The sequence below is a fragment of the Tuber melanosporum genome, assembly GCF_000151645.1.
Source record: "Tuber melanosporum whole genome shotgun sequence assembly, scaffold_2, strain Mel28".
In the NCBI taxonomy this organism is placed as follows: Eukaryota; Fungi; Ascomycota; class Pezizomycetes; order Pezizales; family Tuberaceae; genus Tuber; species Tuber melanosporum.
Genome location: NW_003298863.1, coordinates 340,944 through 363,459, shown reverse-complemented (window position 1 = coordinate 363,459; position 22,516 = coordinate 340,944). Strand labels below are relative to the sequence as shown.

The 22,516-nt window shown below is 46.1% G+C and overlaps 4 protein-coding genes; 1 reads left to right on the top strand and 3 right to left on the bottom strand.

Annotated features, from left to right (window-relative positions):
- Positions 1-1,158: 1,158 nt before the first annotated feature.
- Positions 1,159-4,933, bottom strand: GSTUM_00005496001 (uncharacterized protein). XM_002837651.2 has 6 exons: positions 4,589-4,933; positions 4,054-4,512; positions 3,270-3,310; positions 2,965-3,128; positions 2,637-2,891; positions 1,159-2,584 (listed from the first exon to the last, which is right to left on the bottom strand). Exons 1-6 carry the CDS (start codon positions 4,630-4,632, stop codon positions 1,472-1,474), a joined length of 2,076 nt encoding a protein of 691 aa, XP_002837697.1. The 5' UTR covers positions 4,633-4,933; the 3' UTR covers positions 1,159-1,471.
- Positions 4,934-5,104: 171 nt separating this feature from the next.
- Positions 5,105-8,178, top strand: GSTUM_00005495001 (uncharacterized protein). XM_002837650.2 has 10 exons: positions 5,105-5,631; positions 5,759-5,951; positions 6,081-6,141; positions 6,221-6,289; positions 6,356-6,678; positions 6,744-7,268; positions 7,319-7,629; positions 7,692-7,787; positions 7,843-7,919; positions 7,975-8,178. Exons 4-10 carry the CDS (start codon positions 6,270-6,272, stop codon positions 8,060-8,062), a joined length of 1,440 nt encoding a protein of 479 aa, XP_002837696.1. The 5' UTR covers positions 5,105-5,631; positions 5,759-5,951; positions 6,081-6,141; positions 6,221-6,269; the 3' UTR covers positions 8,063-8,178.
- Positions 8,179-8,235: 57 nt separating this feature from the next.
- Positions 8,236-8,981, bottom strand: GSTUM_00005494001 (uncharacterized protein; the record flags this gene model as incomplete). XM_002837649.2 has 2 exons in its annotated part: positions 8,526-8,981; positions 8,236-8,454 (listed from the first exon to the last, which is right to left on the bottom strand). Exons 1-2 carry the CDS (start codon positions 8,913-8,915, stop codon positions 8,236-8,238), a joined length of 609 nt encoding a protein of 202 aa, XP_002837695.1. The 5' UTR covers positions 8,916-8,981.
- A 2,646-nt stretch (positions 8,982-11,627) lies between these two features.
- Positions 11,628-15,177, bottom strand: GSTUM_00005493001 (uncharacterized protein; the record flags this gene model as incomplete). XM_002837648.2 has 3 exons in its annotated part: positions 11,628-12,703; positions 12,794-13,939; positions 14,004-15,177. The coding sequence occupies 3 exons, from the start codon at positions 15,175-15,177 to the stop codon at positions 12,357-12,359; spliced, it is 2,667 nt and encodes an 888-aa protein (XP_002837694.1). The 3' UTR covers positions 11,628-12,356.
- Between the last annotated feature and the right edge of the window lie 7,339 nt (positions 15,178-22,516).

Genomic DNA, 22,516 nt, shown 5'->3' with positions numbered 1-22,516 from the left:
TTAAAATACTAATAATCTGAAAAGTATTTATACAGATATCAAAAAACTAACAGTAGTTTGAAATAATAATCAATAAAGTAAATCTGTTGGTAATACCACATATTGTATTCATAATTATTATCTCTTCTTACCTTTATTATTTTTGGTATTACTTAATCTTAAAACTGGATTATTTCTACCTTTAACCGGAGAATGCTTCTACATACAGCTCCTCATTTATCACACTTGTATGATATTACAGGATAACAGTAGACTTAAAATGGAATGCAGAATTGTTAAAAATCTGTATTCTTAGACTGTAGTACCATTTCTATAATATAGGGTTGAATTGAGTATTACATGATGCATGCAACAAACAGTGTATGTTTTAACTGCAAAGTATGATATCATAAAATGGAAACACAGGTGTCCATCCAGGAAAGCCTATAAACAAAAATCCCCTCTCCCACAGTACACCCTCTTCCCATCCATCTTTCGGCCCGTGGTGTTAGAGCGGAGAATTATATCTATCTATTATCGTGGTCCTTTATTGAGTTTCGGGAATAGCACTTCTTTTTTTTTTTTTTGTGCTGATTCAAGCCTTGTTCTACGAAAGGCTGAGCTTGGTCCGGCTCTGCATTCAATATCCAGGAGCAGACTGGGCTCGTAGCCCTTGCGGATCCCCTGAGCCAATCTACTGGCCCGGCGCAAGACCACCAGCAGGCGGAGCCCACGCAAAACACTCCAATACCGGAAATACAGAAGAATAATAGTACGGTGCTCCCCACCAGCATCCCAGAAGACGTTATTCTGCGACTTCTACATTACTACTTACACTCAGAGCGAGCAGAGTTCAATCTCCCTTGGCATCTCGAGCTGTCTTCGCTTGTCTAGTCGCCATACAATACGTCACCTTTCCATCTCTCTCCATACCATTAGTAAGATATCATAGAACATCACTCGCGCTACTGAGCGGCAACTCCCAAATCTCCACGGAACTTTTATTGTATGATACTAATAACATGCAACTCACCCCTTGCAATCCCGCTCCGCTAATTTAGCTAGGCAAAAAAAGCTACAAGTAATACCCTAGATAGCATACACACCCTCCTTTCCTTCAACAATAACTCTCATACATCCAACAGCACTAAATGAAAAATGAAAGAAAAAGCGAAAACATTAACGTTACTAGTATAAATGAAAGAAACCTCCCTCGGCTTTCAGCATTATAGCCATCAAGTAACCTTGCGTATTTAAACTTTATGAACAGATTTTCGACAACCGCCCATACACACATAACAAGGGTACAAAAAATGACTGACTAATGTAACTCTGGAGGTAGGAGAGGGGGAGCGAAGCCAAATTATTCCAGCCGTTCGGGCATGTACCCTTCGACGGAATAGAACAGGACAGTAGTAGTAAACGCGTAAGTGTGTAAGCAATGAATCAATGAACCCCCCCACTGCCACCTCCCGTACGATATGCTACTCAATCAATACCTTTCAGTATTTCTTGCATATGGGTGATAGCCTCCTCCACCACGCGCATACCCACCCGCGCCTCCAACAAACCCCGGCCTATCCGGTCCCGCACCACCAGCACCGACACCGCCAGAACCCGCGGCGACACCACGAACCGAAGCCACACCGCCGCGCCCGCCACCACGATAATTACTTCCGGAGCCCTTCGCGTTACGCGGCCCTGTCGGGGCGTTTGGCGGTGGGCCGTCAAAGCCGTTGCCAGCCCGGCCGACACCTGTTGCTTGGTCAACATCATCCCAGTTGTCATAGTTTGATGGCCACGATTGTTGGAAGGGTTCATTCCTACCGCGTCCTTGTTGCTGTTGTTGCTGTTGCTGCTGCTGCTGGGGCGGGACGTCATCATACATCCCTTCCCAGGAGGAAGGTTGGGTTTGAGGGGGTTGGTAATCGCGCTGAGAGGGGTGGTGTTGAAAGTTACGGTGCCGGTATCCCGTGTTTTGGTCGTTGTAAGAGGATGGGTCGTAGGATTGGACCTGCTGAGATTGCTGCACACCCTGGGTGTGTGGATAGCCGACTGGTTGGTTCGGGGAGCCGTATCCGACCTGCTGTTGGGATTGGGGGCCTTGGGATCCAGCGCCGCCCATCTGGCTTTGCTGAGGTTGTCCCTGCTGTTGCTGGCCCTGTTGCTGCAGTTGCTGCTGAAGTTGTAGCTGCTGCATCTGTTGAAGTTGTTGGAGCATTGCTGGGTTCATAGCGTTCATCGCTCCTCCTCCACGGCCGAGTGCTTGCATGATAGCTGGGTTCATCGCAGGCATAGGCCCACCACCACCACGACCGAATGACTGCATAGCCTGCATATATCTCTGGAAATTCTGATAATACTGAGCCATCATCTGTGGGGAAATCCCGTTGTATATATTCTGCTGGCCAGCAGGGGCGTTTTGATTCTGTGAGCTACCCCCATTGTAGTTGCCATTTCCGTTGTTTCCATTGTCACGGTTCTCGAATCGATCACGACGATCTCCGCGATCCCTAAAGGACCCACCACGATCATCACGTTCATCGAAATGGGCATTCATCCTCTCGCGGATGTTCCCACGCGGCTGAGCTTTCTTAACCTCGATCTACACATTATCAGCAAGAGGAGTCATAATACCAAACCGAGGGCATACTAACAGGTTTATCCAAAATAGCCAACGTGGGGCAATTCAAGGCATTCTCCACCGCACCTTCACTATCAAACGTGACGAAACCAAACCCACGGGGCCTACCAGTGTCCTTGTCCATCATTAAAGTAGCATCCAGAACTCTCCCAAACTGTGTGAAATACTCCCTAAAGTCGGTTTCAGTTGCTTCCTGACTAACGCCACCGACAAATATTTTTGAAGTCTTCTCCTGCTCGTCGCGAGGAATCGCACGCTTAGGGTCGATCTATGCAATAAAAAGAGCCCCGTTGTTAATAACTTATTAAAATATGACAGGTGAAATCAAAGGCAGCGCTCACAATTTTACCATCCAGATAGTGCTCCTTCACCATTACAATGTTGACAGTCTTGGGGTCCTTGAAGGTTAAGAAACCAAATCCTCTGGAACGACCAGTTGGACCATCGCGCATAACGGTACATTCAACCACTTCTCCATACTGACTGAAGTACTCCTTGAGAGATTCTATCGAGCAACGAAAAGTCTTTAGTAAATATATGTATCAACAAACACCAAACTCAGTTGCTTGTGGCAAGAACGATGCAGAAAAGGAGAAGGAAAAAAAGGAATTTCATGTAAGGTAAAAAAGTTTCATTTAATGCCTACCATCAGTCGTTTCCCAATTTAATCCACCTATAAACATTTTCCTATTAAATCACGAGACAAGTCTTAGTCAATCATCCATATCAAATAATACAGCAAGGCAAAAAATCAACGCCAATCAAATGCACGCATTTCTTCTTCTTTCCCACCCCTGATTTTGAAGCGAGAGGATGGTTCCACAACAACGGCCACTACCGAAAAATAAAGGCAGCCACAACGGCGAGGACTGCCTGGCTCATGCGGAGGGAATAGCTTTTGGCGTGAGAGGCAAATATAACGAAGGTCTCTTTTGTCGGGGAGAAGCTTTGACCAAGTAATCTTTCCATTTTCCAATCTTTCATTCCCATTTTCTCTTGCTCTCGTACAGAAACTATCCCGCGTATTTAATGCTGAATGTATCTGCTAGCTAGTTCTCGTATAGGCAGTGGTAGTGATAGTAGTAGGTAGCAGGTAGATGACAAAGCAGGAAGCTCTCCTAATTTCCATGGTCCTCTAGCGATCTTCCATGCCGGGGAAGAAATAGTAACCCTCCGATAGTTGAGGGGAGGAAGCATCCAACGTCCACATATAACTCGAATGCCCTCTCTACCCAGTCTATCTTCATTTCACGACCAGCTTCTCTTTTTTTCCTCCTTAACCTAGTCATCTGCCCTAAACCTGCATACCCTAACTTTATACCCCAAAAGTTCCCTCGAAACTAGCCATGACCATATACTCCATCCTCTCGCTTCATATAATTCTTCAAAGCGCTCGAAAACCCAAGAAAAAGTGTAATTTAAATACGCACCCATCCTCTTTGATAGCTGGACTACCTGTCGCCTGTGGGTCACCATAACCGGCGGCACCCATCCCGTCATAACCACAAGATCCACCATCATTGCTGTGAATCCCATGTCCACCTTGTCCACTATGACCACCAGCTCCTGCACCTCCAGTGGCAGCCGCAGCATCCCATCCACTGTAATTATCCGCATCATCCTCGGCAGCATAAGGATTCTCAATTTTTGTAGATGCATTATGAACATTCACAGAAGGGGGAGGAGCTCTGGGATCAATTGCCCTTTGGGCGGTGACTTGGGGGGCAGCTGGCTCCTGAGGCTGCTGCGCCTGTGAGTAACTCGCCTCAGGGTCCCGCTGCGGCACTACAGCTGGTGCTGCTGCTGCTGGGGTGTTTACTGGAGAAGCGGGTTTGGCCACTTTTACTGGTGCCGGAAGGCTAGTCTTTGGGGGTTCGTCTTCGCCGTACCTTCGAAAATGGTAGTTGTAAGCAGATAACAACGCGATGAAGGAAAGTGGGGGAAATGTTGAAAGAAAATACATACAAATCGGCAAAAAGGTCATCATCCATCAACTCGTCTGCTTCCATTCTGATGAACTGCTGATTAAACCGTAGACAAAAACTAGATAGCAGAAGAAGGATTGCCGATCAAGTTTTACCGTAGTTAGCGTGACCTATTTTCACGCGAAGCGTCGTTTATTCACCAAGAAGGCAAAAGCCTGGTGAAATCGAGTAAACCTATACAATCAAGCGTAACAAGGAGAAACAGAAAGCAGGCCTAAAAATGGGTTCCAACAGGTGGCAAAAGAATTGAATGTGAGTATAAAAGACAAGAGTCCAGTGCGGGGAAGAAAGGAGGGAGGATGTTGAGAAGAGAGAGAGATGTGTGGGAAACAAACGAGGACGAAGAGGATGGGGAGGAGGAAGAAGGAGGGTGGCTATTTCTTTGGTTCAGAGCAGTAGGGGCATCCTTCGGCTTGGCGCGGATTAACCCTCGCTTGAGGCGATGAGGGTCGAGCTGACACGGCAAACCCAAGCAGCAGCAACGAGCGCACAATTTAATTACATTCGCCCAGGCAGCACAAGGAAAACATGATGAGGCTCTGGCCCCAACTTGAGCCTTAACCTACAAGAAAGAATGTCGTGATAATTGACCACGGTATCATAACACGCTTTTTTAATCTGATTTACACCATTACATTCTCTGAACCGATCGTCGTGGACCCGGAGTTCAGGTAAATGTTTTTCTAGGGCCCAGGGTTTTGAAGCTTCACCATGCAATTCCTATCCGAGACATTCTCACTCATCAGTTCTTGGATGTACTCGAGAACTGAGCACGGGTCTACTCTAACCTTGCCAACGGCGGGCAAATGACCACACACCTCCCAATCATTGCAGGTATCGGAAATTTTCAAACCAACCTCACTCTTCTCTTCCCTCCTCCTCCTCCTTTCTTATCCTTTGATCACCGCCTTCCCCATAAACCACAACCAACCTACCGTATACCCTGTACCCTTTTATCTCTCAGACTTAGCTATGCGAGGGAAATGGACCCAGCAGCACAAACAGCAAGAGCCGCAGCAGCAAGTAAGATAGTATCCTTCTTGCCCCTCCTTCTCTCGCTCTTTCACCAAACCATTGCTCCCATGGCTTGCTACTCATACAGACCTTATTTAATAGCCTCAGCTAACATCAGCTCTCTCCTTCTCCTCAGGAAATGGTACAAGTTGGCATGTCATCCATCTCTCCCCATTTATACCATATTCGCATACATATCTTCCTCCAATGATGCGTCTCCACATATGAAACAAACACCCTCAATCATGTTCCCCTTCCGTACGAAACCATGAACCTTCGCGGTAATGCTAATTGCAATCGCTCCTTTCTGTATTTGTAGATCGCTCAGGGTAACTCCACCCTCTCCTCCGCCCATTCTAGCCCCACTTACACTCCCGTCTACCTCATGCCCCACCCCGTGTCCCCACCCCTCATCACCGATATGACCGTATTCTGATTCTTGAAATGCACTAGTTCAGTCTCCCCGTTTTGGAGAGGTCGCTCAAGTAATTCCACCCGGACACAGAGGGAGAGTTCGCAGTTGGTTTCCCGCCCTTTATGCTAACCGTTCAAACCCGAGTGTTTATATCCTAAAACTTACCGGCAACAACCGGCGTAGGACACGAGATCCCTCAAAAATTGTCGGCGCCTCATACTCACACACCGACATGCTAAAGTTCGAATCACTGTATTTCACCTTCTCTTTTATCCAAAGTCTTACCCCACGCAGTCATTGTATCTCACCACTCCCCAGATCCGTTCAACCAAAACCACCAGTTGCTTCCGGAGGCCATACACCTTCCCCCCCTTTACCAAATGGTCCAGTAAAGAACTTCTCCGATTACATGAATCAGACGGATGATGATTGGGATGCGGATGTAGGGGACGAGACACCGGATGACTTTCTACAGAGAAAATTGAAGCCACCGCTATCCATTGAGCATCAACCCGCTGTTGGCTCTAAGCTCGGGGGACCCTCTAGCAGTACAAATCTAGCCTCGAAGGGGCCGTCTTACCCTAGCCCAAGAAGGAAGGACAACCAGGGACTCAAGCCACAGTTCGAAGGCCTGGTCCGAGGTGAGTTCCCATTTCGATGCGCTCGACTTGGCACAACAGTGGAAGCTGACTGCCCGCATATGCAGACCCCGGCAACTCTTTACACATGATCTACCACCCCACACTATCCTTGGACACCCATACGGAGGCCGAGATAGAGCGACTGAATGCTCGTATCAAGCGCATTAACAAATTTAAGCGTATCTTGCAATCGTCGACGGTGGACTTGAACGAGTTAAGGGAGATATCATGGAATGGAATACCAGACGAGCTCCGGCCGATGGCGTGGCAGATGCTGCTGGGATATTTACCCGCAAACAGCGACCGTAGAGTCAGCACGTTGGAACGTAAGAGGAAGGAGTTCATAGACGGTGTGAAGCAAGCTTTCGTCCGAGGTACTAGCGGATTAGATCAGACGATATGGCACCAGATATCCATCGACGTACCTAGGACTAACCCGCATCTTCCACTATATGGATTCGAGACGACGCAGCGCTGCTTGGAGCGGATATTGTATGTTTGGGCGATACGACATCCAGCGAGCGGATATGTGCAGGGAATCAACGATCTTGTGACGCCTTTCTTTCAAGTTTTTTTGTCGGCATATATAGGTGTGCCTCTCAGCCGGGCATAGTAAACACATTTGGCTGATTCGTTATAGATGGTGAGGTGGAAACCTTCGATCCAAGTTCTTTGCCAAAAGAGGTTCTAGATGTGATTGAAGCAGATTCTTTCTGGTGTTTGACAAAATTGCTCGATGGCATACAGGACAATTACATTCACACCCAGCCCGGGATTCAACGACAAGTCACAGCCTTGAGAGATCTGGTGCAGAGAATAGACGTGGGCTTAACCAAACATCTCAGCGAGCAGGGAGTCGAGTTTATTCAGTTCAGTTTCCGCTGGATGAATTGCATGTTAATGCGGGAGGTCAGTGTGAAGAACACAATACGGATGTGGGATACATATATGGTGGGTTTCTTTAATTCATGTTTCTTCGCAAAATACTCAACACTTATGACCCCCCCCCCCAGGCGGAAGGACAATCTGGGTTTTCGGAGTTTCACCTCTATGTTTGCGCAGCATTTCTGGTCAAATGGTCGGAACAGCTTCAGAAGATGGATTTTCAGGTAATCCCATCTAGCGGGTTCAAATAGCAAGCCAATCAGATGCTGACGGTAGTAGAACGTAATGATGTTCCTCCAATCTCTCCCAACACAATCCTGGGGCGAGAAGGAAATGGAAATCCTCCTCAGCGAAGCGTACTTCTCTTCCCTACCCTCCCCACAAGTAGAGTCCACGGCTAATAGAACGCAGCTTCCTCTGGCAATCCCTCTTCCGAAACTCCAGCGCCCACCTTCGCCAGCCAACTTCAAATGCATCTCTCCCAAGCATAACCTTATGATATACCCATGCACCTATCTTTCTTTACCACGCCCATAAGAAAGGAAACCCCACCCCTTCTAATTCCCACATGTACAATATTAGCAAAAACGAAAATACAATCAAACTAACCTCTCACCCCTCCCTACCCTCGTAAACCCTTCCCGCCTCAACCCATTAACTCTAACCGCTACTCTAATACCCTCCCCTTTGACCTCCTCCCCTCCCCTCCCTACTCTCCCGCATATGCATCAAATATTCGGGGTGCTTATGCGTAGCGGGCATGAACCCTAGCGCGATAGCGCGACGAATAGCCTTCGCCATCCTCCGTTGGTTAACAGGCCTCAGGCCTGTCTCACTGGAATGCTTAATCCTCCCCATCTCAGTGACGTATTCACTCAACATACAAAAATTCTAACCCCCTCTCGTTCCATCAGCCCCGCTCGCGCAGCAAGCCTATACAGACATAAAGTGAGAAAGCATACCTTATACTCCTTAACCGGATTAATCCCCACCAAATCACACACGTCGAAGCGTGGGCTGCGCCGGGTGCGCCGCGAGCGTTGCTGCGCATGCGAGAGGTCGTGCGGGGCATATATATCGCCCGGGAGGAAGCGGGATTGTAGTTTTTGCAGGTCTTGGTCGGATATGTAGTCTTCTGGTAGGCTGGCTGGGGCGAGGTTTGAGAGGGAGGCGGTGAGTTTTTGGGTCAGGTCTTTGGGGGCGGGGGTGGTAGAGGGGGGGTTGGAAGGGGGAGGGATATCGTTTTGGAGGTGGGGGGCTGCGGTGAAGCATCTTTTGGCTGTCCTCGCCAGAGGAGGAGGGCGGAGGAGGGAGAGGCGAGGGAGGAAGGAGAGTGTGAGACGGGAGGACATTTCGTCTTTGCCAATTGTTTGTATTGACTGGTGTTTAGCAGGGTAGTGGTGGTGGTATGATAGCTGGTGAAGGTGGTTTGATTTTGATCCCTTCGCTTGCCGGGATATATTTCAGCGGGCTTCAACGTGTGGCTCTTTTCTCTCGCTGCGTGTATGACCAATCGAATTGTGGCGCTGCAGTTGTGGCGGTGGGCTCTGCCTTGTCGGAGCCCCCACCGAATCCCGGGCCAACCACAACCCGGCTGGGGGGGCTCCTCGGCAAAGGAGCGCAAGTACGATACGATACAGTACGATATCATACAGCGGGAGTATCATACTATACGTAGACCATAATTATTATATGATACCCTTGGGTTCACAAACACAAATATAAAACCGTGTACCAACCGCTGCCTTTCCCTATCATAGTATCCTCAATACCATAGTCTACCCACTTGAGTACAATACATGAGAGCCCGCTCTCGTGCCACTTCACAAGCGCAAAGTACCCGTACAGTACCCACAGAATGGAACCGAATCCGAGTGATATTTTATGATTGGTCCGATGAGAAAATATGATAGTAGAAACAATATTACCGGTATGTATTGTACTGTACGATACGAGTAGTGTCTTGGACGCCTCTTTGGGGCGCTTTCGGGACTCCTTTCGTTTAGCCTCTCTTGAGTAAATCGCCACTTTCTCCATTGGGGCACGTTGCGAGTATGTATTGCTAGCGGCGGACCACCGTGGTCAGGGCATGCAATCTCTCCCCCGCAACTCCTCTGACGTTTGCGAAAGCTATCGTTGCTATGATATACGTAGCTTCCGGGGCTCTGGTCGATTTCTGGCTGGTGTTTTTCAGCAAGCAAGGGGGGGCCAAGTTGCGAACATAAACCAGCTTTTTTTTGGTCTGAAGCTGCTGTGATTAATCTGGGGAAAAACATCATAACCGTGCTACTCGTACTGCGCGGGCTAGGGGGCAGAAGGAACCCAAGTAGCGTAATTGGCACAACAACCTGGGTTTCCATGAGGCAAAATGGGAGCTTCGCCGACCACCAACTGCGTACATACGAGTACTTGGCGGTACAGATTTTACGGTATTCTGAGCACTTCACTTCTTGCGAACATGGTTCAAGTTTTCCCCTATCACGATCACTCAGATGGGCAAGTGTTGCAAGTTAGGGACTGGAATGTCTCAACAGTGTGGGATACCGTACCACGGTACTCGAGTACTGTACCGGTAGGGTCGCAGCCATATCTTAGCAGCTTTACGGTAGGTTCGCAGCCAGTAACTGTCACCACTGTATCAGATCAACCAAGCAGTTTTGGTATAAAAAAAAATCACCTCCCGAGGTAAAATTTCTCCCCAGAGAGATGATAGGAGTACTGGTACTCGAGTTTCTCGTATGTCGGTGTCTTGGCATTGATCATAAGTATCCTACGGTATCATCCATGAGCTTACTGTATTTTCCTACCAGTATTAAAAAATATATATATATTTCCAAGTTACGGCTCCCCCTACTCCTTACAAATCAGACTTATGTCCGGGCATGTTTGAGAAACCGAGAAATTTCAACTCAGAATCCCGATTCGAGTAACCTGGTATGACATCATGACTGCAAACGTCAAACATGGCAGGTTACACTCAACTCCCAACCACGAGCGCCATGCCACCACCCGCCTTCAACGAGCAAAGCAGCACCCAGACTATCGGGAACTTGCTTCCTCACTGCATCGCAGCATAACTTAATCTACTTGTAGACTATGATACCATGGGCAGAGATCCAATTCGCATGTGGGACCGGACCCTGGAGTGGTGGGGCCGGCGCGGGGTTTGGGAAATATTGGGAAGTGTGGCTTGTGCGGTGGGAAACCCAAGCGTTCCCAGCAACTATAGTAGACTACCACGCCGGCACTAATATCGTACTACAAAGACCCTTCTACTCGTAAAGGGCAGGGCAATATCCTGTCCCTCTCTGTGTTTAGTTGCCGGAATATCATGCTGGAAAGTAAAACCTGAGCAAATATTCTTCCAGTATTCTTGAAAGTGCTCTTGAAGAAGTATAATAAAAAGATTTTTGGTGTTTAATGATCGGATACCAGACCATCTTATCCCTAAGACTTATTTAATCTACGTACAGTACTTTACCCTTCAGGGTCGGTTCCGCATTGAAGGTGTTTACGTCAGCAACGCAGCCTACAAACGGTATGCTTCTGTTGTTCATCAGTGCGCTATATCTTACACCTGCTAAACGTTCTTTTGGTGCGAAGCATTTTATTGGTATCGGTAAGTGTAATGTCTCTATCGTAATCTACGATAATATTCCGTTATGCCTTTCTTCGTCACTGAGGGCGACCGATAATGCAATGCAGCAGTGTTTGCTAGCGACGAGAAAGGTGAGTGATAACACATGTCGCTACCGTAACATTACCACTCGTCCGGCACTTTGCAGCACAAGTACAAGAGGAGCAGAAATAAGTAAGTAACAATATCGCACCTCTTTAAAATAGCTCATAAGTTAAAATAAAAACACTATAGTATTTCTGGGAATAGGCATGTTCAGTAGCGCTGGTATTTTAACAGTATTATTTTTTTCCAAGGCAAACTTATATGATGACTGCACTGTAATGTTCAAGATAAAATGAAGCTGTTTTTCCATCAACTAGGTCATAGTATGAAAAGAGAGTAATTAAGAATCGCATCACTCTGAGATTAGGAACAAGAATATGTATTTCTTTTTTTAAAAAATACCACGATATGGTACGTTATTTGTAGTATGCCGAACACGCCCCAATTAACTATAAGAATAATATACCATGAAAGTGAAAATACCATGGTATCGTATTCGTGGCATGCCGAACAGGACCCTAACCATAACATTATGTTTCATTCCACCCACCCATCAAGCATCCAAATCCCTGTCCTCCGAGATCCCATCCCCGCACATTAATAACAGCTACGATACACTTCTCTCTGTCAGCAACAGGGAAATACCATACCAGCTCCTCCCCTCCTCCCTCCTTTCCTATTCCACCCCCCCTCACTTTGTTTTTTCTCGCAATTCAACACCAACCAACCAATCAATCGATTTATAAAAAAAAAAAAAGATAAATCCATTCACCCATCCAGTAAAGTCATCCGGGAAAACACATCGAACAAATGAAAATCCATAAAGTAAGGTAAGCGTAAGCAGCTAAGAGAAATAATGAGAGAGGGAAGAGAAGCAAAAAAAAAAAAAAAAGCATCACCTCCAACAACGAACCAACCAATCGCAATGATATCCCAAAGAACAAACAAACGCACCCCCAATCTAGAGAAAAAGTGACAAAGGAAAGAAAACAGTGTTTAAAAAGGACCGCAAAAAAAGACTCCATTTTCTACTCCATGCTCCAACTAAAAGATACTCTGCGTTGTGTTCAAATATAAACTTCTTGTTTTAATCGCCCATAAAACCGTTTGGTTACGGGACTGTCTCCGGGCTAACGGCTGACGCAGCACCATCAGGGTGAACCAATACCGATGCGCCGATGGGCGCGGTTCTAACACGGCCACTTAGAGGCAATTGGTATTTTAATACCCCGCGAACGATGAGCTCGAAGGGGTGTTGGAGGACTCGTTCCCAGCGTTCTGTTCCTCCTTCCTCGGTCTTGTTGCCTGGTTTCGCCAGGCGCAACTCGCCAACAGAAATTGAGTGTCTATGGCGTAGGGGAGAGCCGTCGAAGGAGAGGGCTGAATCGAATGAGAAGATTCGACCTAGGAGCATTGTTTGGCGATCCTGCTCTGGGAGATCCTCTGGCGGGTCGGTGCCTTCGTCCACACCGTCAGGTGCAGTAGTAGTTGTCAAAGGGGTAGTAGTGGCTCTGCTTTTGCCGAGTGTGAACTCCATCACCTGGCGACGTCTTGCTTGCTTCTTCCTCCTTTTGCTAAGTAGTCCCCACCAAGGGTCTCCTTCTGGGTCATTATCCCCTGCGCTTCCATCCCCATCCCCATCACCATCCCTCCCATCTTCATCTTTGCCTTTGCCATCGCCCACGTGAGCGCTCTTGGCAAAGAGGTTGACGTCCATGTTACCCACTACCACCGGGATGGCATTGGGGTTGACTGCCGAGACAACGAGATCCAGCATTAGTTCCTGTTTGCTCACCAAAACTCCTGTAATCTCCAAGACTTTGACTTCTTGCAAGGCTTTGGTGGTAGCGAACAAGAACCCTCCCACACCAGTCATAATCAGAAGGACGGCAAACACTGCAATAATACAGCATATATAAGTCCTGAACCATCCACGGCGTTGAAGTTGACTGTGCTCCAATTGACGGAGAGTTCCGCTGCCAGGTCTGCGGCCGTGGCGATGATTCCGGCCCGGCCGATTAATCAGAGGAACCCTCTCATCACCAGCACCTTCCCCATCAGCCTCGTATGACGCCCATCCCCGTGGTAACTTCTTCGAGCCATATCCATTTCCCCCATTCCGTAAACCGGAACCATGACGACCTGATGTCGACTGTCGAGGGGGTAAAGTCGAACCGGGACGCGGAGGATGTGTTGATGATTTGTGTGAAGATGAAAACGGAGACTCCTCCAGAAGCAGACCTCGATTCCCATTCTGACCCCTAGAACTCCCACCCTTTTCCTTCTGTCCAGAACCTGACTGCCCCTCCGACCTTGAACCACCAGCTCCCCCAATTGCTGTTGGTGGCCCTGACCCTCCCGTTCCCGCTCTGTCACCGCTTGCTTCCCCCGTTGTCCCATCACTTGCCACATTGGTATTACCACTCACCGAAGCACTGGCGAATTTCATCCTACCTCTCCTAGTGCTCTGGTTTCCATCCATCGAACTAAGCAGAGGTAATCGCAATCCCTGAGGATCTGGTCCCCCTTGTATCGATGTTGCGCTCGGGGTTCGTGAATGGAATCTGCTGGTAGGTCTCTGCTGCGCTTCAGGGGGATTCGATTCGTAGACAAAGGTTTCCTCGGAATCTGATGAATTTGCCTCGTCAACTGCCTCGGCGACTCTCCTTGCGAACAAGTCCGCTTTGCTCGATGCTACAGGGATATAACATCAGTCAAACAGAATCAAAAAGCAAGGTAGACCTTATCAGCAACTCACGGTTAGCAGGCCCTCCGCCTCCAGTACGTTTCGGTGGTTTCTTCTTCTCCTTCTTAGGTGCTCGTATTGTATCGCTGCTCTTCTTGCTCCTGATACTTGCCCCCCCAGGCACCCCAGCAGCTCCCACAGCGACCTGTGGAACTGAGCTTACTGTTTCCGTTTCCACCGTCATATTCCTCGAAAAGTTATCCCCTCCCATGACTGCAGGTCTTCTGGCAAACCCTTTCAATGGAGGTGGAGCTCTACTATTGTTATTGCTGTTGGCATAAGCTGCTTTCTCCTCGCTCTTGTAGCCTGACTCGGATTCGGATTCCGCTTGCGATCGTGGCGCTATTGAAGACGCTATCGAGCCAGTTCTATACTTCCTTGTCCCTCTAGCACCCGACTTTTCCCCTTCTGGCTCTTCGGGAATTGTATTGTGCTGTTGTCGATTAATCAGGGCTGCCACTTGTTCCGTCAAGGTTTTGCTGGTGTTGATTGCTGGTGTCGTCGGCAAGCTGCTTTCAACAACAGTCTCCAGCGCCGGGCTGTTGTTGCTCCTTGGAGTCCTCATGCCCGATGCCAAACCAGACTCCTCAAGATCCTCCGAGTTTCCTTCCCGTAAGAGATGAACAGACTGGGGAACGCCGGTTAAAGTGCTGTAATTAGTTCGGTCGCCCTTCTTCTGCGGGGAGAGGGCAGGTGATCGAGAGTCTGGGGGAGGAGTCCTCGTTACAGCTAACCGGGTCGATGGAGGCCAATGAGGAGCGTTCGCCAAAGGGCGGTGGGGTCGTGGTTGATGGAGATCTGGCTGAGATTGCAGTTGGGCGTTTCTGGACGAACCAGCCGCAAGCGCGCCCGAGCGTGTAGGGGAGGTTTCTCGTGACGGCGTGGCTGATCTCACGGCATTAGGCTTCCTGTTCTTTTTGAGAGTGGAAGTGGAAGTATTGCTGTCAGAGAGCCCGGCAGATGATGTGTTCCTACGCATGGGTGAAGAGTCCCTAGAATGTTTCTCCGCGTCTGCTAACTCGCTATTGATCCTGTCGTGCGAATGCCCGTCGAGCTCTGCACCACTCCCGCCCCCCTCGCCCCCTCCTAAATCTACACCACCATTGCCCGCAGCAGGAACACCATTACCAGTTCCCGCTACACTTCCAGAGCCTCTATTATTTACCGCTGCCCTCGCGGCCGACATGACCTGTGAGTAAATGAGTTCGGACCCGGGTTTAATCCCTTTCGTGCTCGAAACCGGGGGAGGGCTCCGACCACTCTGAGCCGGTTGTCGAACGCAAGGGAGTGGACGTCAGCGTGGCGGATGCAGGTGGGAGCAGCTCTCGGAATACTAGAATTTATTTGGGACTGGCCGTGCAAAGTGAAGGCCAGCACCAGAGGTTGGATCGGAGAGCGAGGTAGCGTGAGGGTGTCAACTTTGTTGGCAGGAGGTCGAAAATGAGAAAAGGAGGTTGCGTGCTGTCTAATCAAACGTGAGCGCTTTTGTGGTTCGAGCCCTCAAAGGCCCGACGACCAGTTTTCGTTTTCCTCACGTTTTCCCTCTTTTTTTTTGGGGGGGGGGGTGGGTTTTTCCTCAGCCACTCCTCGTTTTCCTTTCTCTTTCAGCCCTCACCTATCTCGGGAGTTAAGTTTCTGGACTCTGTCTCCGGGGAACGTTTCCCTTCCCTTCCCTTCCTTCCTTCTTTTTTTTTTTTCAAAAAAAAAAAAAAAAGGATATCCTCAGGACAATGAGATACTGCGTATTGGAAACTGTCGAGTTGGAGGTGAACAAGTGGACCGATAGATAGGGAAGGGGTGAAGGGGAAAGGAATGTGTGGGGTTTCCTTTCTTTTCTTTTGGTCCCTTCCTGCCTCTTCCGTACAATATCTCTCCTCCCGGGAAAATTGCAGAGATAGAAAGTTTTGTAATAGGCAGCAAGTCGTAATGACAGAACCGATCGAACGGAAGGAGTCGTGTTCTCGAAAACGTTGACACTTCTTTTTACGCTTCCCTTCGTTGGCTCTTAGTGATGGCCTCCGGGAAAATAGCTAATCTCCAACTTCCTGACTACCGGTACTCGTAGGGAGAGGTTGACTTCTGGGGGAGGGGGGGCAATTGATTGGGGACTGGGGTACAGTATGGGCACAAGTATTTTGGTGGCAAGACTGGGGTGAGGTGAGATGGGGGGGGAAACAGTGAAGAAGGGAAATCACCTTCCGGGGGGGACACCGGAGAAATCAACTCGAACAAAAGCTGTGGACCCCAGATTCAAATACTCTGGTGCCCTTTTGCTCATTTTTTCCAGTTCGCCAGGGGTTTTTTTTTTTTTTTAAAAAAAAAGTGTCAGATCTAGATGATGTAGATGAAGGTATTATATCACAGTCGATGCCTGGCACCCCCAATTCCAACCCCGTTTACTCGAGTACATGTACAGTACTGTGCTCGGGCAGCGGACGAGCACAAGTATAATAATATCAAGGAAGCATACAGTATATGATAGCTGCTCTTTTTCTCGAGGAGCACCTGTACCTCTGCCTCAACAAAATCACCAGGATGATATCACGAATGCGCAAGGTTGGTAGTTCCCAGTATCGATATCGGCTACCGAAATTTGTCCCAGGCACGTGATGGCTAAGCTTCCCCCACAAGACCTACACTAGACTAGACTGTTACCAGTATTCAAACATCTCATCCCATCTTACTGTGCAGTACAGAGACCCTTTCACCCCAACCAAGCCCAACCCAAATCTACACCATCAATCGTAGTTTTATCACGAAATCTCCTCCCACTCCGTATTTAACCCTTCTTGAATGCCGAACCTCTTCCCCTCATCTCTTCGCCTACAGATACTCCCTACGAAACGCACTACGATTTCACAAACTACGGTAACCAGTTACCGTAGATACCACATACGCTCCGTACACGCACTGACAACTATGGCCGATGTTTTTTTTCTTTTTTCTTCTTCTTTTTCATCCAAGCTACCTTGCTGGCACTCGCTTCCAGGATGCCTCCTGCGTTGCTGTCCCTCGTTGGACAAGACAATGGTGCATACAGGACGGTACCACTTTGCACCGCTGATGCATTGTTGTCACCTCACTACTCGTACCATACGATACAAGCTTACTCTATATGGATGGTCTATCTCTCTATCACCCTCCTTTTTGCGCCTATCACAATGTCTGTGTGAGGGTGAGAGAGAGAACTGTGAGGAGGAGATGGGCCACCGGCGCTATGACAGGATGAGAGCTCCTTTGGCTCTGCAGTCAACAGATCGGGATTGACTTTGTGTTGAGGATATCCATCGCTCAAAACTCACAGCTAAGGATTACACTAGTTTGACATCGTTTGACATCGATTAACCCCGGAACGAAACGAACGAGTTATCACACTCTTAACATACAAAACATGGTTCTCACTGTGTTATGACGGTAGGAAATTTTCTATTTCGCACCCAGAGTCAAACACTAGCCATCCGGTTGGCACAGAGCAGGTTTGCCCTGCATCCAGTGTCCTTTCGCAAAGTCTATTGGCCAAAATTCAAATATTGCAATACTTTTTCCCTCCTCTACCGAGTATCCCACCAAATCGCACACCCAAAACACCCAAAACTGACCCTCTTATCCACAACTGCCTTTGCTTAATAATACATACAAAGCCTAGCGCCTTGGCACAAATTTGTACGCTTGTTCCCTTGCCCAAAAATGCCCACTTTACTATCCCTAGCCAATTCTCACCTAATCAAAAGACAGAGCCCGCGCTAGTATGATCAAAGAGGAGTCAATTCTGAGGAGTTCTATGGAGATTTTTTCTCAAAATAGTTGGTTGTTGCTGGGGTAGGTCCGCTCTTGATTTCTGGCTGGGGGAGGCCCAGTTTTGGATGCCCGGCACTGTACTCGTATCATAACTACCGTACCGGTAGAGTCGATCCCAGCGAAAGCGCTGGGCAGATGGGTTCGGTTTGGACGGAGGGATGGGAGTTTAAACCAATCAGCCCCCCCCCGGTGGCAAAAATCCATTCCGAACCCATCTAAACCACATGCAAGGTTTGAAGACCCCTCGTGATGAAAGAAACAATGTTTTCCCACCACCCAGGAACCACCAAACTTTTCAAAATACAAAATATAATTATTATGATGATGTACAATACGGTATTCCTCACCGTACCCTACGCTACCGGAACAATCCTCAGACCACCCAACTGTACTAGTACACTTTATCGGTGGGAGACAAACTCTTCTCTCCCTCATTTGCTCGAGCATGGTTCCAGCGGTTCAAAGTGCGCACCAGAAATACCATGACTTTCAAATTCTAAAGGCTTTGCAACCAATAACATAATTTTAAAAAGAAAAGGCCCTCCCAAGTAATGGGGGGGCAAGAATAATGTTTTTTTTTTTTTTTTTTGAAGAGTTGGATGTTTGGTCTCTTCCTGAACGAAGGTTTTGACAAACTTGCAGAATAGGGAGGAAATATCCCTACAACCAAGATAATAATATTATAAAGCTTGCATAAGATTTCCGGGAAGCAATGCTATGGAGGAGGATGTATCCCTTCACCGATGACATGCCAGGAAGGATTGTCGCTCTTAATCGGGTGATACTACGATCGCAATAGGTGATAAATAGGGGTTGTGAGGAATAGATTCCTAGTTACCATAATATATTATTATTGTCGTAATGTTTTTTTTCCCCTCTTTTCACAATGTCATTAAGTTAATTGGGAATTTGAATCACCTTTCTATCAGTAGGTTCACAACATCGCGAAGGCGTGCCAAGCTTTGCATCCTATTATAGTACCAATTGCTGGCGGTTGAAGCATGAGCAGCCCACGAGTAAGTTAGCCGATTTCTGAAATCCGCTAATTTTAGTGGTCATCGATGGTCATCACAATATTTTACTCGTTATTTTCTTTTATCTGAGAGCGGTGAGGCTTGGCAAGATATGATACTAGGTCACAGGTTGAATGATGATGGTACTGTACTCGTAATTTTCTGACGTTTGTAAAAACGACCGGGTCCGCATGATCCCACATAAGCCAAGATATACAGGATAGTTCAATAAGATTGATAGTAACAATGCACAAAAGCTACAATTGTGACCCAGATACCCAGTACCCACAAGTACCTATACTTAGAAATTGCTTCTGTGCTGTACTTGGTGTAATTCAATTGTTTGGTGTTAATTTGTATTTTCTCTTTCAAAAAAGAATATTATTCAAGATACCTTTTATTCCACGAGGGTCAACAACCTCAATGGCAAAGAGAGCTCAAATTGTAGGCTATTCAACTATGAGAGGTCACTTTAAGGTAACATTAATGCAAATTGTAGCCAAAACAGGTGTCCTTCTCAGCACATGTTCCAATATTATCTGGGAGGCAAAACATCGAGCAGTGGAACTAGGAGGAAATCCTGATCTTTGTACTACAGTTAATCTGACTCCTAAGCCTAACAGCCAGAAGGGATGCAATACTGCTCTCACAGCTGAGCAAAAAACATACTTGGTTGAGGTGGAACTCTCTGATAGTGAGCATTGTCGTATGACATTTGGGCAACTTGCCTACACAGGTAGAAGAATACTTTTATACAATTGAGATTTTACTATAGTTAATCTACTATGATATGTACATAAAGCTAATAAATATTAATTAAAAATCTAGCCTGGATATTTGTAGTCTAACAATGAAAAGGGTTCTTACAGAGAACAATATTCATCAGCGAAAGGCAACAGAAAAACCTACTCTCTCTCAGAAGTACAGGGATGTTCGATTAGTATTCAGCTTGCAGTACCGGTACCAGAACTGGGCAGAGATCGTACTCACTGATGAATTGTACTTTGAAATAGATGCTTTATGCTGACAATAGGCTTGTATAGTTTTATGGTGACCTGGTGAGTCCTACCTCTTGCAAAATATAAACCGAAGGTTTGCACAGGGAGCTACTGTAAAGTTCTGGAGAGCTATGGTGTATGGAAAGTCAGGTAAATTAATTCTTTTTATTTAATTTATTTACATGTTTTAATACTAATCTACAATATTTATAGGGATAGAACTTCTATACCATATGTATGTGACTCCATATGAGATGAAAAATCAGAAGGCTACTACTCTTCTCCAGCTCCACCAAGAGTGGGAAGAAGAAAATGCCGAGGTTGAGAGGAATAATCTCATAAACCTTGGTATTGAGAATCAAAGACCTCTACTGGATACAAAGGAATGAGGAAAGGATAGAAGAGAAGGTATAAATTGGTTCATATATTGTGAACGTATTCTAAGCCACCTCCTCCATCCTTTTATAACTCTGATCTAGGCTGTCCGCCCTGTGGTGGTGATAATGGGAGATAATGTGTCAGCGTATATCTACCATTATTATGACTATCCAGGCCAGCAGCTTGGATTTCGCAAACTAGAATAGCTGGTAAACTCTCCAAATCTCAATCCGATTGAGATAATATGGTGTGAGATAAGGGATATTATTAAGACATAATTAGGAATTCCGGTTACTGCTGCTGGTATTTGGATGATTGTGGAGGATGAATGGCTCCGGTATCCTATAGAGAGGATAAACCAGCATATTATGTCTATGCAGAGCCGGATAGAAGCATATATTATTGATGGTAGTAGTAATTCCTTTAACTATTAGTTGTTTTATAATTTGTTTTTATTTTTATTTTCTATTTATATATTATACAGTAATTTACTGCCGGTCTACTACCAAGTGACCTTTCTATGATTCTATTTCTTAGAGCCCTCTTTAGAATTTCCTCCTCCTAGCAGCTCTTGCCTTCAAACCCTTTCAACAAGTAATTCCATGTTTTTAAAACATACTTTCTTTCCTGCTCAAGTAGGTCTCCTGTATATTTTCTTGACTATATATACAGGATCATATGGACCCAGTCATTGTTACAAATGTCAGAAAATTACGAGTACCTCTATTCCAACTTCTACTACCATAGGTACTCGTGAAATTTACTCTCCCTAGTTAGCTGTAATGTCCAGATTTAGAGAAAAAGCACCTGGAAAAGAAATAGGGTTGACCTAACGTGGGATAGCTTGGGGGGCTGAAGCTTCTAGACCCTGCTAACTGGTAGCGTAATATTGTTTTCCTGCACAATGTGCTCCAGCTTTCCTGTATTAGGTAAACACTATTTCCTCTCAAAGTGTTGTGTCTCTAAATTAAGAGATTATAGACTGATACTGAAATAGTGAATTTCACGAGTTTTTACGGTATTTTGCTATAGAATCTCAAACAATTAAATGTGGTGCTAGGAGGTTGAAATAAGGTCTGAGACCAGAAAGAACAGAAATTAGTGTACGAGTAATTTTTAAAAAAGTAAAAAAAAATGTAAAAAAAAGCGAGTAAGAGTGAATCAACTTGGCAACTGACTCCAACATCACTTTGTTGGTTCCAGAGAAGTATTAAACAGACATAGTATTAACAAATATACAGAGAAATAAAAAAAAGTCAAGAAAGAGGAAATTCAAGTAACAGATTATTAGGCAGAGACGATCTGTATAGACTCTGAATGATTTAGACTAAAGAAGATTCATTTTATAGGTGGAGATTTGTCTAAGAATACTCAAAGGGTCATATATTTTGTTCATGACTAGTAAGAGTAAAGTAAAGTAAGGTTGAATTGTAAAACAATATTCTATTGTTAAGGTTTCTTCTCTGTTGCCTGATAATGTTTAAAGGCTCAGAAGGCACTTCAATATTTATATTTCACATCTGAGTATTCACAGACAATATCTATCTCTCATACAAATTCTGTATCACTTTAGCTATAACTTGCAATATTGGGTTTTCATCTGCAGAGTGAACGCTAGGAGACCCTGAAAACTATTACACCTTTGTTGGTAATTACTATATTGCCAATTGGTAACTGAACTGTTCCTAATAGTAATTATCAGATCCTCAGAGTCATTAGACTTATGGGCTAGTTCTTAGGTCAAACTGAGTTGGCTCCAATTGACTTTATTATTGATGAAATGATCAGTTTCATCAGTGGGTCATGTCTGCAGGAGTAGTCATAGGTGCAATCTTCCTAGGTTACCAACTGTTATGTGGAGACAACCTAATAGACTTCAGAGTTGTCTAGGCTAACAAAGATTCGTTTCTGTAGACAAAGATTGTCTAGAAAGATTCGAATTGTACTTGTTTCATTTATAACTACTAAGAGCAAAGTACAGTAGATAAAGTAGAATAGAATTGTAAAAATAATATTATATTATTAAGGTCTCTTCTTGGTTGCTTGATGATATCTAAAGCTTAGGAGACACTTCGATATTTATATTCTGCATCTGAGTATTCGCTGACTATATCTATTTATTACACAACTATGTACCTCTCTGATTATAACTTGCAACGTCAAGTATTCTTCAAAGATGCGAGCACTTGGAGACTCTGAAAATCACTACACCCTCTTCATTAATTACGATATACTACCTGGAAACTATGCTGTTCCCAATAGTAATTATTTGATCTTCAGACTCTTTAGACTTATGGCCTAATTCTCAAGTCAAACTGAGTTGGCTCCAATGGTCTCC